This window comes from Delphinus delphis, chromosome 3 (assembly GCF_949987515.2).
Source record: "Delphinus delphis chromosome 3, mDelDel1.2, whole genome shotgun sequence".
In the NCBI taxonomy this organism is placed as follows: Eukaryota; Metazoa; Chordata; class Mammalia; order Artiodactyla; family Delphinidae; genus Delphinus; species Delphinus delphis.
The window spans coordinates 145,314,395-145,333,553 of record NC_082685.1 but is presented as its reverse complement, the minus strand read 5'-3'; the positions used below and the strand labels follow the sequence as shown (position 1 = coordinate 145,333,553).

At 41.0% G+C, this 19,159-nt stretch overlaps 1 protein-coding gene across 1 annotated transcript in view; it reads right to left on the bottom strand.

Annotated features, from left to right (window-relative positions):
* The window catches only part of ADAMTS12 (ADAM metallopeptidase with thrombospondin type 1 motif 12), a 378,709-nt gene that overhangs the window by 78,335 nt on the left and 281,215 nt on the right, over positions 1-19,159 (bottom strand). The window contains exon 17 of the mRNA XM_060009627.1: positions 5,344-5,470. Within this exon, the coding sequence (XP_059865610.1) occupies positions 5,344-5,470 (127 nt within the window). The remainder of the gene's footprint in view (positions 1-5,343; positions 5,471-19,159) is intronic.

Genomic DNA, 19,159 nt, shown 5'->3' with positions numbered 1-19,159 from the left:
TAAATTAGCCATTATGTTGGAATATTTCATGGCATTCTATTTAGCTTATCATATGCTACTTCAGAATGCATTTTCAGAAACTGTACCTGTTATGTGCTATATTTACTTAATATTTTCAGGAGTCAAATATCTCTAACCAAGTTACAGAGCCTTATCTATTTCAACAGAAATGAACTACCTAAAAGAAGCACCATAGGTGAATTTACCAGTTGTTATTTTGATAAAGATTTAGTCCAGATGCGTTAAATAAACAAATACAGATTCAGGGAAAAGAACACATATACAACACTAGGACAAATAAATATTAAAATGAAATTTCAATAAAATTAGCTAGCTGGGGTCAAATACAGGTACCATAAATTTTAAACATAAATGTATGTATGTATGCATGTAATTTTGTGTGTGTGTGGTGTGTGTATCACCTTCAGTATAAAAAAAAACAAACAAGGACATACATTTTACTTTCCAGTTTAAAAAATCCACTACTGGGGGACTTCCCTGGTGGTCCAGTGGTTGAGAATCCACCTGCCAATGCAGGGGACACGGGTTCAATCCCTGGTCCAGGAAGATCCCACATGCTGCGGAGCAACTAAGCCCGTGTGCCACAACTACTAAGCCTGTGCTCTGAAGCCCGCGAGCCACAACTACTGAGCCCACGTGCCACGACTACTGAAGACCGCGTGCCTAGAGCCCGTGCTCCGCAACAAGGGAAGCCACTGCAATGAGGAGCCCGCACACCGCAACGAAAAGTAGCCCACACACAGCAATGAAGACCCAACGCAGCCAAAAATAAAATAATAATAATAAAAATAAATTAATTATAAAATTTAAAAAAAACAACACCACTATTGGGATGATTAATATCCCTCTCTGAAGGCTGTGCCTTTAGCCTGAGGTCTGAACTGGGTAAATTCAGGCTTGATCTGCTAATTTGTTGATCTTGAAGTATCACAAGCTGGAGCCCACGCATTAATCGTGTACAGAAACTCAAGAAACTCGGAACTTGGGAAATAGATACCAGACAGAGAGAAATCAAAACAAAAAATGCTACCAAATAATAAGGATTTAAAAAGACTTGTCAAATTGCATGTGCTTTGCTCTGCTTCCGTAAGTATAATCTTCAAATTGTTTAGAGGGAATCGGAGGAAATTATGTTTCCAACACGACAGCAGAAACTGGAAATAGGACGGATTGTTTTCCTCCCTTGACGTACAGTGGTGTAGAACGGCAGAAGCAGCAGCTGCAAAAATGATCACCAGCTCACCAAGAAAACCTGGTCACCGGATGTCACATTTGTGCTGATTGGGACAGCACAGTGACTGCCTGGTAACCTGGTTCCAGGTATTTGCAGCCATCAGCACTTGAATTCTAACTGCCGGGGCTTCATTACTGATTTTGTGGGAAGGGGTTGTGTAATTGGTCCATTCCAAAATTTTGCTCTGAATCAACACACTGCATCCATGCACTCAGCTTAGGAAGCCTTCCAGGAAAACAAAAACCCAAAGTATCGTTTACCTTGTTCTAACAATGCCGCTCTTAGAACTGAGAGAGAGAGAGATGTGAGGTAACCACAAAGCCCCAGGGAGGACAGGGACCATAGCCAGCGAGGAGGGGAGTCGTTAGGAAGGCATCCAGGTGCCTGCCTGCTGAGCCCAGACAGGAAGAGCTCCGTTCTGCTGGTGTGCGTGTATCTCACGTAGCCCTCCTGGCTGTTAGCTTCCTTAGGAAGTGACGTATTTGTGTTACTTCAGAAAATCCTTTGCCACATGCTCTGAGGAAACCCTAATCACATGGTTTTCCAAGTTTTGGTGCTTCTATGACTTGGTGGAAGGATTGCCTCTGCTCTCTCCCTGCTTTTACATTATGCTTACATTATGCTGCCTGGGCTAGTTTCCTAGGGCTGCTGTAACAGATCACCACCAACCTGGGGGCTGAAAACAACAGAAATCTAGTTTCTTATAGTTCTGGAGGCCAGACATCCAAGTCAGCATTACGAGGATGAAGTCAAGGTTTTGGCAGGGCTGTACTCCCTTCGAAGGCTCTAGGGAAGATCCATTCCTTGTCTCTTTTCAATCTCTGTTGGCCGCCAGCACTCCCTGGCTTGTGGCCCATCACTCCAATCTTTAGGCCAGTGTCTTCAAATCTTTCTGCTCCAACTTCATATTGTTTCTCATCTGTGTGTGTGTGTGTGTGTGTGTGTGTGAGCGTGTGTGTGTGTGTGTGTGAGAGAGAGAGAGAGAGAAATTTCCCTCTGACTCTCCTATAAGGACACTGTGATGGAATTTAGGGCCCAAGTGGGTAATCCAGCATAATCTCATTTCAAGACACTTTAACTTAATCACACATGCAAAGACCCTTTTTCTAAATAAGGTAACACTTGCAGGTTCTAGGGACCAGGATGTGGATATCTTGGGGGTTAGATTTTAGCCACCATATGACTACACTCAGGGCCAACTTCAAGTCCCCAGAGTTCAGCCTGTATCACTTAAGAATTCCTCTATCAAGGCTCCTCCTCTGTGTCTACCAGGCTTCAGTCTCAGCTCATCTCCTGTCTGCCAGCCTCTGGACTCTTGCCCCAGTATCTGTCTCCTTCTAGCGCTGGTTGTATCTTTTTTTTTTTTAAAAAATAAATTTATTTATTTATTTAATTTTGGCTGCATTGGGTCTTCACTGTTGTGCGTGGGCTTTCTCCAGTTGCAACGAACGGGGGCTACTCTTCGTTGCAGTGCATGGGCTTCTCATTGTGGTGGATTCTCTTGCTGCGGAGCATGGGCTCTAGGCACATGGGCTTCAGTAGTTGTGGCGCAAGGGCTTAGTTGCTCCGCAGCATGGAGGATCTTCCCGGACCAGGGCTCAAACCTGTGTACCCTGCATTGGCAGGTGACTTCTTAACCACTGCGCCACCAGGGAAGTCCCTAGCACTGGTTGTATCTTATTATAGAGTCACCTTCAACTAGAAAGTTCTGTAATTAGAGTGCAGGGGTACATAAAGATAACCACCCTATGGCAACTGAATTCTGAAAATAGTGAAGCCAAGATTTTAGCTACAGGTGAATAAGAAAATGTCAGATACCGATTGATGTCTCTTCTAAAATAGAGAGCTGCTACAATCTCCAATCCAGTCTTCTTTGACCGTGTTGCTTTTATGGACATGGCTAATATCCCCAGCTATACCTTGGTCCCAGCTGGTTAGTGTCCGCATCAAAACCTTCTGGTGCCCACCACGCCTAGCAGAGTGCTTGCTTCTCCTCAGACACAGACTGAGTAGGGGGTGAGGTGCATGCCTCTTTGAGGAGCCTGCTCTATGTCGACCTGCTGCAGGCTTTGAGCTAGTTAGCCTTGAGTATTTGGAGCTCTGCCTGGAACCAGGTATCCAGACACATATCTCTTATTTTATTTTATTTTTTTGCTGTATGCGGGCCTCTCACCGTTGTGGCCTCTCCCGTTGTGGAGCACAGGCTCCGGATGCACAGGCTCAGCGGCCATGGCTCACGGGCCCAGCCGCTCCGCGGCATGTGGGATCTTCCCGGACCGGGGCACGAGCCCGTGTCCCCTGCATCGGCAGGCGGACTCTCAACCACTGCGCCACCAGGGAAGCCCCATATCTCTTATTATATCACAGTATCACAGTGCTCAGTAAATGGTAACTGTTACATGGTTATTATCACTGTCGTATCTCTCATGGAAAATAATGAATGCTGAACAAATATTTGCTGGTAATATTAAGGCCCAGGCAGACTAAGTAAAATAATAAAAATGAGAACCTGAACCCCAGGGATAAAATTAGCTTCAAGAAATAAACAGCTGTGGTTTTAAAAAGGTAGCCACTCACCAGGGAGGGTGGCTTTGAAAAGTAAGGTGAGAATCCCAGGTGTGTATGTACTGGTACTCAGCTAGTGAGGGCAAAAGGAAGTGACATGACAGTCGTTAACTCTGAGGGAGAATAAGTATGCTGGAAGCCCATAAGCTCTGCGGCGTGATAGGCTATTGATTAGATAAGGCTAGCGATAGGAAATGTTCCTCTTTCATGGCTCGTTCTTCCCTAAGAAGGATTTATAGAAACTGCAATTACATACAAAACCTAGAGGGGCCAAATCCTGTGCTCAAGTCCCTAGTTCTTCCCAGCAAGAGAGTTACAGGGAAGAGCAGCAGCTCTGTCCTGCCTCAGTGGAGGTGGGGTCCAGCTCTGGACCTCACAGCCCACTTTGTACCTGGAAGAAACCACAGAACTGGATAGAGAATCAACCTGACTCTGAGATGAGAACTCCCTGGCCTCTGGGACCTCGCTGTTCGGGCCTATAAGAGACTGACACTGTTTGACTTAACTGACTTGTCTAGACACTTCTTTTTGACCTAGTTCTCTGGCCTTTATCCCATTCTTCCAGCTCTTCTTTAGAATTCAGCCTGTCACTTGGTAGATTGATTATGCCAACTGGCTCCCTCCTGTTAAACTAAATTCTTCTTAATATGTCTTCTTGGGACTGGAATGAATGCCTGATGGAATCTGCAACCGAACTACATCCTGTTTAAGGACAAGAGAGAATGAAGACACTCCCCAGAATTAATTCTTTCTTTCCTTTCCTCTCTCTTTCCTTTTTCTCTCTCTCTCTCTCTTTCTTCCTCTTCCCCAGCTAACATCCCAGCTACCTTCTAGAATCTTGAACCAATACGATTAGGAGCAAGTGAATACCTGTATAACAGTGGTTCTCAACCAAGGGTGATTGTGCCCCCAGGAGACATTTAGCAAAAAATGTTTGGAGACATTTATGGTTGTCACAACCTGGGTGGGGAAGATGGAGTGCTACAAACATCTAAATAGACACAGGCCAGGGATGTTGCTAAACATTCTGCAATGCACAGGACAGCCCCCTACAACAAAGAATTATCCAGCCCCAAATGCAGCAGTGCTGAGGTGGAGAAAGCCTGGTCTGTAAGTCCACTCTTCCAGGCAGCGACCTGAACGTGTCAGCATGTTATCTAGAAGCTTCTGTGGCACTGGTTGGTAAATGTTCTTGGAAGAGCCAAGCCCAATTAGCTAAAGAATTTTTGGATGATTTACATACCATTCTCTTCAACAGCGCTTTGGGACTTAAGTCTTACCAAATAATTAAACACAGATCACACAAGCTTTGTAAGAAGTACTGCTCTCTGGGGAGAAAATGTCCCCTTCACAGCTTGTCACAGGTTCCAACAGCATAGCCACAGGAACCTGTGACAGCTTTCCCGTAATTATTCTAATAACAAAGCCACACAGCCCTCTTGCAGCACGGAGCCCTGGATTACTATTAAACCAGCCACCACTGCAGGTAGACACACAGATCTCCAGCTGTTACCGACGCTTACCTGGGTGGACAATCCTTTTCACGACACTTCTTCTGTCTCCCATTGGGTTGTGTTTCTGGGTCACAGAACGTAGCTTTCACCATCCCGCGACCCTTCTTCACACAATGGGCAGTCTGGCGGCGTATACCTGGGGGTCGGGCAGAACGGTTCACATATATTAAATCCCGAGCCTACATTCTCAGTGTCAGGTGAGGCCCCTGGTCATGCCTACAGCTGATGGGAAGGTTGTCCATAAAGTATTTGGTTTTAACATAGGGGTGAGGAATGGGGACCTCTTATTCTCTCTACTCATGCTGCAGGAGGCAATGGGTGGAAAAGATCTTGCTTAGGAAGGACCACAGATAATATAGGCAGATTAATATATAGTCTAATATGAAGATTACAATCTAGCTGTGGAGACAAGACTAACACACATATGCCAAAAAAAAAAAAAAAACAGAAAAAAAACAAGGTGAGATTTATATAGTGAAAGCAGATACCATCACCAGTTATTATAACACAATCATACATTACTATTTTAATGAAGGAATGGAGGGGTTGGGAGCTTTATATTAGTTGTTTATAAACTCTGAAAGACAGGAATCAAATTCAAAATAATGTGAAGTTTGAGAGGTGATGTTTTTTAAAGTAGAGGGTTTTGATAGCAGGGATTGATAATACTGCTGCTTTCTGAAATCGGGTTGGTAAGTAAGTAAGTAAGAGAAGCACACGGGAATGGCCAGGTCCACAGGAAAGCAAAGCACATGTGTGGGCTGGATGTGACTTTGGATATATAACAATAGTTAACACGTGTGGTGCTTGCCTTGCCCAGGGCACTATTCAAAATTGTGTATGTGTATGTGTGTGTGTGACTACCTATATATGTCCCAGACAAATATATATACATATGTAAGTGTGTGTGTGTGTGTGTGTGTGTGTGTGTGTGTAATGTAGTACCTATTATCCACCATGATATATAATGACTGAAACCTCACAACGACTCAATGATGTCAACACTGTCATTACTGCTATTAGATGAGGAAACGGAGGCACGATGAAGTCACATAGGTTGAGAAGGCAAAAGAAAGGACCAGTGGCTTTGCTAGCAGCTAGGATATCATTAGCAAGAGAACGCAGAGGAGTGGCCAGAACCCCACGGACTAGGAGGTAAAGGGCAGTGGGAAAGAGAGTCATCAGCTCTCCGGAGAGGGCTAATGCTTCTTTCCATGAGAAATGTGCAATGGGTGAGAAGACTGAAGATGGAGGCCCCGGGGATGGGGCCATCAGTCTGCACGGAGGGGAGCGCCCTGAGCTCTCAGGGCATCCAGGCCTCGAGTAGGCTCACTGGTGAAGCCCAGAATTGGAAAGGCCACGAGTGCACCAATAAGCTAGTCACCTCCTCACTTTAGCACCCATGACCTGGAGGGGCTTCCCCACAACCACAAGGCTGGCGGGACCCGAACTGGGGCGGCTCCCCTACCACCTACTGCCTCACACTCCCTCACGCGGACTCCTCCAGTCTCCCGGGCTGGCTGCATACTCAGGTGCCGGACACTGCATCTCGCCATTTAAAAATGTCAGAGGGAGTTGCAGAACAGTAAGTGAAGCCTTTAAAATAAATCAACAATATTTTACTGTTAAATTAATGTTATTTTATTCTTGTGAAGAGATAGGTAACCTTTCAACCACTCAGGCTTTCTCAACTGATAGACTACGTGTTCTTTTTCTTTTGTCATATAAATAAAACACTACGAACAGCTGGAAGCAACATTATGAAAGAAACTTTCATGGCACAATGAGTGAGTCATTGTCTGGAAAGACATGAACACCTACAGAGAAGTCTTAGACAATATGAGTGGAGTGGAGACCAAAATGGTTGAAGTCAGAAAAGCTGACGTGTATCTGCCATCATAGAAAAGAAAAAAGAAAAAGCTTAGCTCTTAGACGTTTCATTAGAACTTTGGGTAGTTTGGCAAATGCTTGATGTCAAAAATAAAAGGCAACTGTCAGGTGACTCTCAGAGGTTGGAAACATCCCCCAAAAGCCTTGTTTCTGCGCATGGATAGCAAAGATAAGCATACTCAGGGCTTGACTCCAGAAGTAGTAGGAGGGCACAGAACATTACAAAAAGTCTCCGCCAAGAAGTTAATAACATTTCATGGGTCGATCTGCTGGACCAGCAGCCAGATGAACGGATGGATGGGCCAGGCAGATGCTGCCAAGTGCACGGAGGAAAATTAATAGCAACGTGTCAGGGTTTTTCTGTTGGGATTAACGGTCGTGGTGACCACTAATCTTCTATTCTTCTAGCTCTTGAGTTCTCACTTGACACATACAAAGCTAAGCCCAAACCCTCCATTGAGGGGCTCCAGTTCAGAAGATTGATTTCTCCCATGTTATAGGAACACAATACCTAGCCAGGTGCTTCTGCCTCTACTTTGATGCTTGTGGGTTCATTTGGTAAAATTTAATCTATAATTTCATACCTTATCAAATTCTGGTTAAATAAATAAAATCCAAGGGTCCTGGGTTCTAGTGTCTACTTTTCCTTCTACCCATCACTTGGCTAACTGCAGGAAAATGAGAATAATGACATTCAGACTGGTTAAGGGCAGGATGCTGAGCTAGTTGATTTCTGGGAGTGTCGTTCACATTTAAAAATCTATAATCCATGAAGGGAAGATAAAGTTTAATCATTGAAAACACTGGCTAATAAGAGGATTCTGGTTAATGTAATTTTACCATTAACTTGGAAAATAGTTTGTTGCAACTCTTGTCAGAAAGTTTCAAAATTATTAGTTCATATTGCCTTAGTAAATGTGAATATGACAAGTTGTATTTTCCAAAGATGGCTGCAAAAATAATCTCTCATCTGGCATGTTCTTCTACAATGTGACCATGATATCACTCCATCATGACACGGAGTCTAGTTACCCTGGCCTGGGACTGAATGCAGAAATGAAGTTGTGTGAATTCAGAGGCTAGGTCATAAAAGACCATGCAGCTTCTATCTGATTCTTTTGGATCTGTCACTCTCAGGAGCCTCTGCTGCCATGGGGTAAGAAGCTTACACCCTTGGAGAGGCCAGGTGTAGGTGCTCTAGTTGACAGTCCCCAGTGAGCCATCCAGCCCAGGTGCCAGTCATCTGAGCACAGAAGCCTACAGATGACTCCAGCTCCCAGACATCTGAGTCATTCTTAGCCATCTAGGTCTTCCTAGGTGAGATGCCAAACATTGTGAAGCTAAGACACACCATCCCCATTGCATCCTGTCTAAATTTCTGACCAGGAGCATAATAAAATGATGGCTGTTTTACTGTACTAAATTTAGGTTGATATGTTATATAGCAGTAGTAAGTGGAACAGTACTCAATAAATGCTAGCTTTCTTCCTTTCTCAAGACAAGACCCAGAGCTACAATCCAGCTTGGCTTGCTAGGACACTAACCACTACTGATTTTATTGACTTTTCATTTCATCTTCTCCTGTGTTACACTTTTTCTGTTTCCATTCCAGATCCCTTCTGCAGCTGCTCGGAACCCTGGGAAGCTGATGCTATAGATTGCTGTGGCTTCCAGTTGGATTTGGGGAATGGAGGCGCTGTCTCTTAGGATAACTGCTCCTTCTTTTACTTCTTCAGGCCTAGGACGGTAGCCTTGTTCCCCCAATCATCTACTATTAATGGACAGAGGTAATGAATCATCTTTCTTGGTTTCCCTAAGTCCAACCCACACCTTTGAAAGTAGTCAAGGTATTCTGTTTGGGTGTGCAGGGCACCCTGACTGATAATGTCTCCTTTGTAGTAAAAAAAAATCAAACCATCAGTCTTGAGTGACATAGTCATTAATTAACTCTGTAAACCAACTGCTGGAATAACAGAATCTTTCTTTGACATAGCATATTGTAATACCTCTTGTGGAGGGGGTTAGAATGAGGTCATCCTATTAAGAGCAGTAATCATGATGTAACACTGCAAATGCAGAAAGTAGAAGAGCTTAAGGCTGAATCTGTATGACCTTGAAATTTCCCTGGTATTCAAAAAAGACAAATGATATTGGCTTTTAATCTGGCTTTGCTTTTGGCCCCTTTCTCTTACACATTGAACACAGACCCCAAAGAAATTCTAGTTAATTAAGGATGCCAATCAATATATTGGCCCAGAACTAAGTTAGCTGCTTATCTAGAAGTATTTACTTGAAAAGGGCATCAAGTGGAAATCAATCACATTCTAAAATATATGACAATCAAATTCAAAATGTTATTTATAGAGGATTCTGAGTTGCTTTCTCCACATAGCAATGGGAGTGTCACCATGCACCTGTAAATATTTGGTAAATCTTATTAGATACTAGCAGTGAGAGATCAGTTAAGACCTTCTACTTTTTAAGAATTATCTTCAGGAATTAATCACCAATGTCTAAGAATTTAATCAACCATGGCTGTGTAGTGAAGCCACCATTAAAATACAAAAGGAGGGGTTTCAGAGAGCTTCCAAGTTGGTGAAGCAGAATGCCTCCACGTGCCACCGTGCTGGGCTCCAAACTCCAAGAGGATTGAAGTTTCTTTGTTCTCGACCTAATGCTATGAATCTCTTCATCCGGCTATTGGTACCTGTGCTTTAAAATCCTCGGTAATAAACCACTCATCTGCCACGTGGCTAACAGGGTCTTGGCACTCTGGCTGAGTGTCAGGCCTGTGCCTCTGAAGTGGGAGAGCCAAGTTCAGGACACTGGTCCACCAGAGACCTCCCAGCTCCACATAGTATCAAACGGCAGAAGCTCTCCCAGAGACCTCCATCTCAGTGCTAAGACCTAGCTCCACTCAACAACAAGCAAGCTACAGTGCTAGACACCCTATGCCAAACAACTAGCAAGATAGGAACACAACCCTACCAATTAGCAGAGAGGCTGCCTAAAATCACAATATGGTCACAGACACCCTAAAACACACCACAAGATGCGGTCCTGCCCACAAGAAAGACAAGATCCAGCCTCACCCACCAGAACATAGGCACTAGTCCCCTCCACCGGGAAGCCAACACAACCCACTGAATCAACCTTTGCCACTGGGGGCAGACACCAAAAACAATGGGAAGTATGAACATGCAGAATACGAAAAGGAGACCCCAAACACAGTAAGTTAGGCAAAATGAGAAGACAGAGAAACACACAGCAGATGAAGGAGCATGGTAAAAACCCACCAGACCAAACAAATGAAGAAGAAATAGGCAGACTACCTGAAAAAGAATTCAGAATAATGATAGTATATATGATCCAAAATCTTGGAAACAGAATGGAGAAAGTACAAGAAATGTTTAACAAGGACCCAGAAAAAACTAAAGAGCAAACAAACAATGATGAACAACACAATAAATGAAATTAAAAATTCTCTAGAAGGAATCAAGAGCAGAATAACTGAGGCAGAAGAACAGATAAATGATCTGGAACATAAAAGGGTGGAAATAACTATTACAGAGCAGAATAAAGAAAAAAGAGTGAAAGAATTGAGGACAGTCTTTGAGACCTCTGGGACAACATTAAATGCAAAAACATTTGAATTACAGGGGTCCCAGAAGAAGAAGAGAAAAAGAAAGGGACTGAGAAAATATTTGAAGAGATCATAGTTAAAAACTTCCCTAATATGGGAAAGAAAATAGTCAATCAAGTCCAGGAAGTGCAGAGAGTCCATACAGGATAAATCCAAGGAGAAACATGCCGAGACACATATTAATCAAATTATCAAAAATTAAATACAAAGAAAAAATAGTAAAATTAACAAGGGAAAAACAACAAATAACATACAAAGGAATCCCCGTAAGGTTAACAGCTTATCTTTTAGCAGAAGCTCTGCAAGCCAGAAGGGAGTGGCAAGACATATTTAAAGTGATGAAAAGGAAAAACATACAACCAAGATGACTCTACCCAGCAAGGATCTCATTCAGATTTGACAGAGAAATTGAAACCTTTACAGAGAAGCAAAAGCTAAGAGAATTCAGCAAACCAGCTTTACAACAAATGCTAAAGGAACTTCTCTAGGCAGGAAACACAATGAAGGAAAAGACCTACAATAACAAACACAAAACAATTAAGAAAATGGTAATAGGAATATACATATCAATAATTACCTAAATGTAAATGGATTAAATGCTCCCACCAAAAGACATAGGCTGGCTTAATGGATACAAAAACATGACCCATATATATACTGTCTACAAGAGACCCACTTCAGACTTAGGGACACATACAGACTGAAAGCGAGGGGACGGAAAAAGATATTCCATGCAAATGGAAATCAAAAGAAAGCTGGAGTAGCAATTCTCGTATCAGACACAATAGACTTTAAAATAAAGACTATTACAAGAGACAAAGAAAGACACTACATAATGATCACGGGATCAATTCAAGAAGAAAATATAACAACTGTAAATATTTATGTACCCAACATAGGAGCACCTGAATACATAAGGTAAACACTAACAGCTATAAAAGGGGAAATCGACAGTAACACATGCATGGTAGGGGAATTTAACACCCCACTTTTGCCAATGGAGAGATCATCCAAAATGAAAATAAATAAGGAAACACAAGCTTTAAATGATACATTAAATAAGATGGACTTAATTGATATTTATAGGACATTCCACCCAAAAACAACAGAATACACATTTTTCTCAAGTGCTCATGGAACATTCTCCAGGATAGATCATATCTTCATTCAGAAATCAAGCCTTGGTAAATTTAAGAAAACTGAAATTGTATCAGGTATCTTTTCTGACCACAATGCTATGAGACTAGATATCAATTACAGGAAAAAATCTGTAAAAAATACAAACACATGGAGGCTAAACAACACATTACTTAATAACCAAGAGATCACTGAAGAAATCAAAGAGGAAAACAAAATATACCTAGAAACAAATGAAAATGAAAACATGGTGACCCAAAACCTATGGGATGCAGCAAAAGCAGTTCTAAGAGGGAAGTTTATAGCAATACAATCCTACCTTAAGAAACAAGAAACATCTCAAATAAACAACCTAACCTTACACCTAGAGCAATTAGAGAAAGAAGAACAAAAAAACCCCCAAAGTTACCAGAAGGAAAGAAATCATAAAGATCAGATCAGAAATAAATGGAAAAGAAATGAAGGAAACAATAGCAAAGACCAATAAAACTAAAAGCTGGTCCTTTGAGAAGATAAACAAAATTGATAAACCATTAGCCAGACTCATCAAGAAAAAAAGGGAGAAGACTCAAATCAATAGAATTAGAAATGAAAAAGGAGAAGTAACAACTGACACTGCAGAAATAGAAAGGATCATGAGAGATTACTACAAACAACTATATGCCAATAAAATGGACAACCTGGAAGAAATGGACAAATACTTAGAAAAGCACAACCTTCCAAGACTGAACCAGGAAGAAACAGAATATATAAACAGACCAATCACAAGCACTGAAATTGAAACTGTGATTAAAAATCTTCCAACAAACAAAAGCCCAGGACCAGATGGCTTCACAGGCGAATTCTATCAAACATTTAGAGAAGAGTTAACACCCATCCTTCTCAAACTCTTCCAAAATATAGCAGAGGGAGGAACACTCCCAAACTCATTCTACGAGGCCACCATCACCATGATACCAAAACCAAACAAAGATATCACAAGAAAGAAAACTACAGGCCAATATCTCTGATGAACATAAATGCAAAAATCCTCAATAAAATACCAGCAAACAGAATCCAACAGCACATTAAAAGGATCATACACCATGATCAAGTGGGGTTTATCCCAGGAATGCAAGGATTCTTCAATATACAAAAATCAATCAATGTGATACACCATGTTAACAAATTGAAGGAGAAAAACCATATGATCATCTCAATAGATGCAGAAAAAGCTTTCGACAAAATTCAACACCCATTTATGTTAAATACCCTCCAGAAAGTAGGCATAGAGGGAACTTACCTCAACACAATAAAGGCCATGTACGACAAACCCATAGCCAACATCGTTCTCAGTGGTGAAAAAATGAACCTATTTCCTCTAAGATCAGGAACAAGACAAGGTTGTCCACTCTCACCACTATTATTCAACATAACTTTGGAAGTTTTAGCCACAGCAGTCAGAGAAGAAAAAGAAATAAAAGGAATCCAAATTGGAAAAGAAGAAATAAAGCTGTCACTGTTTGCAGATGACATGATGCTATACATATAGAATCCTGGGCTTCCCTGGTGGCACTGTAGTTGAGAGTCCGCGTGCTGATGCAGGGGACGCGGGTTCGTGCCCCGGTCCGGGAAGATCCCACATGCCACGGAGCAGCTGGGCCCGTGAGCCATGGCCACTGAGCCTGCGCGTCTGGAGCCTGTGCTCGTAACGGGAGAAGCCACAGCAGTGAGAGGCCTGCGTACCGCCAAAAAAAAAAAAAAAAAGAATCGTAAAGATGCTACCAGAAAACTACTAGAGTTAATCAATGAATTTGGTAAAGTAGCAGGAGACAAAAATTAATTCACAGAAATCTCTTGCATCCCTATACACTGCTGATGAAAAATCTGAAAGAGAAATTAAGGAAACACTCCCATTTACCATTGCAACAAAAGGAATAAAATACTTAGGAATAAACCTACCTAAGGAGACAAAAGACCTGTATGCAGAAAACTATTAGACACTGATGAAAGAAATTAAAGATGATACAAACAGATGGAGAGATATACCATGTTCTTGGATTGGAAGAATCAACATTGTGAAATGTCTATACTACCCAAAGCAATCTATGGATTCAATGCAATCCCTATCAAATGACCAATGACATTTTTCAGAGAACTAGAACAAAAAATTTCACAATTTATATGGAGACACAAAAGACCCCGAATAGCAAAGCAATCTTGAGAAAGAAAAACTAAGCTGCAGAAATCAGGCTCCCGGACTTCAGACTGTACTACAAAGCTACAGTAATGAAGATAGTAGGGTACTGGCCCAAAAACAGAAATATAGATCAATGGAACAGGATAGAAAGCCCAGACATAAACGCACGCTATATGGTCACCATATTTTTTATAAAGGAGGCAAGAATATACAATGGAGAAAAGACAGCCTCTTCAATAAGTGGTGCTGCGAAAACTGGACAGCTACATATAAAAGAATGGAATTAGAACACTCCCTAACACCATACACAAAAATAAACTCTAAATGGATTAAAGACCTAAATGAAGGCCAGACACTATAAAACTCTTAGAGGAAAACATAGGCAGAACACTCTATGACATAAATCACAGCAAGTTCCTTTTTGACTCACCTCCTAGAGAAATGGAAATAAAAACAAAAATAAACAAATGGGACCTAATGAAACTCCAAAGCTTTTGCACAGCAAAGGAAACCATAAACAAGACGAAAAGACAGCCCTCAGAATGGGAGAAAATATTTGCAAATGTAGCAACTGACAAAGGATTAACTTCCAAAATTTACAAGCAGCTCATGCAGCTCAATATCAAGAAAACAAACAACCCAATCCAAAAATGGGCAGAAGACCAAAATAGACATTTCTCCAAAGAAGATATACAGATTGCCAACAAACACATGAAAGGATGCTCAACATCACTAATTATTAGAGAAATGGAAGTCAAAACTACAATGAGGTACCACCTCACACCAGTCAGAATGGCCATCACTGGAAAATCTACAAACAATAAATGCTGGAGAGGGTGTGGAGCAAAGGGAATCCTCTTGCACTGCTGGTGGGAATGTATATTGATACAGCCACTATAGAGAACACTATGGCGGTTCCTTAAGAAACTAAAAATAGAACTACCATATGACCCAGCAATCCCACTACTGGGCATATACCCTGAGAAAACCATAATTCAAAAAGAGTCATGTACCACAATGTTCACTGCTGCTCTATTTACAATAGCCAGGACATGGAAGCAAACTAAGTGTCCATCGGCAGATGAATGGATAAAGAAGATGTGGCACATATATACAATGGAATATTACTCAGCCATAAAAAGAAATGAAACTGAGTTATTTGTAGTGAGGTGGATGGACCTAGAGACTGTCATACAGAGTGAAGTAAGTCAGAAAGAGAAAAATAAATATTGTATGCTAACACATATATATGGAATCTAAAAAAAAATGGTCCTAGAGCCATGACAGGAATAAAGACGCAGACGTAGAGAATGGAGTTGAGGAGACAGGGAGGGGGAAGGGTAAGTTGGGATGAAGTGAGAGAGTGGCATGAATTTATATATACTACCAAATGTAAAATAAATAGCTAGTGGGAAGCAGCCGCATAGCACAGGGAGATCAGCTCGGTGCTTTGTGACCCCCAGAGGGGTGGCATAGGGAGGGAGGGAGGGAGACGCAAGAGGGAGGAGATATGGGGATATATGTATATGTATATGTATAGCTGATTCAATTTGTTATAAAGCAGAGACTAACACACCATTGTAAAGCAATTATACTCCAATAAAGATGTTAAAAAAAAGAATTATCTTCATATACCCCTGAACCTGATCATCTCAAGTGGAAATTATACCTTGATATAAGAGCAATAAAGTTTCTTATGTCCAAAACCAAAACGAAATAAAACAGTTACATAGCTCATCATAGTCTCAATTCAATACTGAGATTGTAAAATAAAGGGAGCCTGTTATATGGTTAATTTAGTTCATATAAGATTTTCCTCGCTCAAAAATTCAAGTTAGGAAGGGTATAGAGAAAGCAAGTAAAGACAACTTATTGTAACCACCTACGGCAGAAAATGTAATATTTCCTACTATATCAAAATTTAAGATCAAAGGTACTCAAGCACTGAATATTTAATCACATCACCTGAAAGAGATTCAAAGTACTGTATACATGGTTTTTAAAATACTGACAAATACCAAGATCTCTTTTCATAACCACTTGAGTACAAGTTAAGCAGTATAAGTTAAATTTTACACTAGGACATAATCTATAATTCTCCTAAAATTGGATATAACATTGATTTTAATAATGTGAGATGATAAAAATTCTATGACTCAATAGAGGGCACCGCCACAAATCCCTTACAATATACAGAAATAACATGTAACTTCATAGAAGATGGCAAGGGTAGGAAAGGTATAACCATATATCTTGTTGACAAGTCCATCCTAAATCTACCAACTTTCAATTTCAGTTCCCATTAAATATTTACTGTGTATTTTCTGGCTCTTTGACCCCCTTCATCTCTGATTTCCTTGATCCATGAGTTCAGATCTATCCTTCATAATGAAGGCTCAGTCAAGAAGAACTTGAGTCCCATCACTGCAAGAGCTCAAACACATTGATTCTCTTAGCCATTGCTGAAACCCATACTTCTCACAACATTGGTAAGACTCAAAGCCGATAGTTTTTTCCTCCCTGAAATCCCAATGAATTGATTACATACATTGACTGTCATGGTCAGAAAGAAATTATATAAGAAATACGTAAGAAATGCTCAAACAGGAGCATCGCTGGTGCTTGAAGAATGCTTAATGGAACCAGGTAGGAACCATTTTCAAAATTTACCACGATCAAGAAGTATTCTTTCCTGCTTATAACTCCTCTTCTGCAGCCACTGTGTACAAATCAGGCAAAGCACACACTTAAAGAAAGTCAGAGGCCTGCAACATCTCACAAAACTCACAAGGTTAACAAGAAAAGGAAACATTCAGCATTTTGCAGGGTACGTTGAGCAAAGCAAGCCTTCAGAGAAACCAACTGAGAAATCCCCAGCAAGTGCACTATTAGGGAACAAAACTAAGGCCCTGGAAACAGGGGAGGGACTAATCTCTGCTGGCTGCATGTGATAAAAATGGGATGGGAAGGGACTAAGACGACCAGTAGAATAAGAGAATATTAGATTAGCCACCTTGGAAAGAATTCCGGTTAAAGGTTCCACATGTAAGGAACTTGGAAGTTGCCACTCTGTTGTAATGACAAGTAAATAGATGAACAGACTGAAAAATCAACAATGCTTCTTGGATATGAGAGAGGAAAGGGCACAGGGCAAACTGCTGCTCCCAAGACTGGAGAGACAGACGAGTGAATAGAGGGAGTCAGAACTTCCCAACTTTCCAGAGTATAGACTCATAAGCTGACTACCACAGGAACCTGAATTTCGGCAACTTAATATCAGATACCAAACTGTGGATCCAGGATACTCCAAAACAGCAAGCATGATAAACGCCCCCCAAAACCCCAAAAAACTACACCTAGGCATATCACTTTCAAATCACAGAAAATCAAAGACAAAGAAAAAGTCCTGAAAGAAGCCAGAGGGAAAAAACACCTTACCTACAGAGGCACAAAGAAAGAATTGCATGCGACTTCTCAGAACTCACGCAAGCAAGAAGAGAGCAGAGTGAAATAAAGTGTTGAGAGAAAAAACCCCACCAACTTAGAATTCCACACCTGTGAAATTACCATTCAAAAGTGAAGGAGAAATAATTTCTCAGACAAACAAAAACTGAAGGAATTCATTGCCAATAGACCTGCAGGAAAGAAATGTTAAAAGAAATTCTTTAGAAAAAAGGAAAATATTAAAAATCAGAAACTTGGATCTACATAAAGAAAGGAAAAACACTAAAGAAGCAATAAATGAAGGTTAAATAAAAACTTTCCTTTTTCCTATTCTGAGTTGATCTAACAGAAAACAGTTTGTTCAAAATAATAATACCAATAATGTATTCAATTATTTTGATTATGATGCTTATGTATATATGATATATATGTATATGTGCTTAGGTACACATATAGAAATGAAATGAATCACAGAAATGATACAAGGGACGAGAGGCAGGAACCAGGATTATTTTGTTATTATAAGGTACTCATACTGCCTATAATTTTGTTATTATAAAGTACTCATAACACTGAAGTGGTACAGTGTTATCTGAAAGTGGATTGGATTAGCTGCAAACATATATTGCAAACTCTAGGGCAATCACTAAAAAAAGCAGATTAGCTACTCTGGGCTAAGAGTTTCCATTAGTTCATTAATGAAGTACAACTGGAAGGTTTTCAGGTCTCCACTGTGTATCACTCGTAGCTTATTTTATATATTTATGCATGTGGTAAACTATATAATCCTCATTCCACAGCATATGTTTAAATGCATCTCAATAAATCCTACTATTTTTATTAAGTCCTACATATTAAAAAAATTCTCCAGGGCTTCCCTGGTGACACAGTGGTTGAGAGTCCGCCCGCCGATGCAGGGGACGCAGGTTCGTGTCCCAGTCCAGGAAGATCCCACATGCTGCAGGGTGGCTGGGCCCGGAGCTATGGCCGCTGAGCCTGCACGTCCGGAGCCTGTGCTCCGCAACGGGAGAGGCCACAACAGTGAGAGGCCCGCATTCCGAAAAAAAAAAAAAATCCTCCAGATATTTTTAGAGATCAATATCTGGACTTGGTTGATCCTACCTGACAGTTACAGAGGACAAAGTCAGACGGATTAGCGCCGAGCGCAATTTTAAAAAGTCAAGGAAGTATCTGACTCTGATTCTCTGTCCTCTAAACATCACTATATGGTCACCCATCAGGATCAGAGTAAAATATGTGCCCTTATTTGTTATTTTCACGCTTTAGCAAGGATATGTGGACATATCTCAAATGCACGTGATTATTTTGAGCCTTACTAGGAATACTGTCAGACTCTGTAAGAACTAGTTTCAGTGATGTAAGTATCTGTTCTACATGTATTTATTTCTAATGAACATGATCTAGTTTCTAGGGCAGCTTAGAACAGTTCAAGCAATCTCCAGGAGCTTCGCATGGTCTTTGGAGTTTTCTTTTTTCATTTAATTGGGGTATAGTTGTTTTATGGTGTTGTG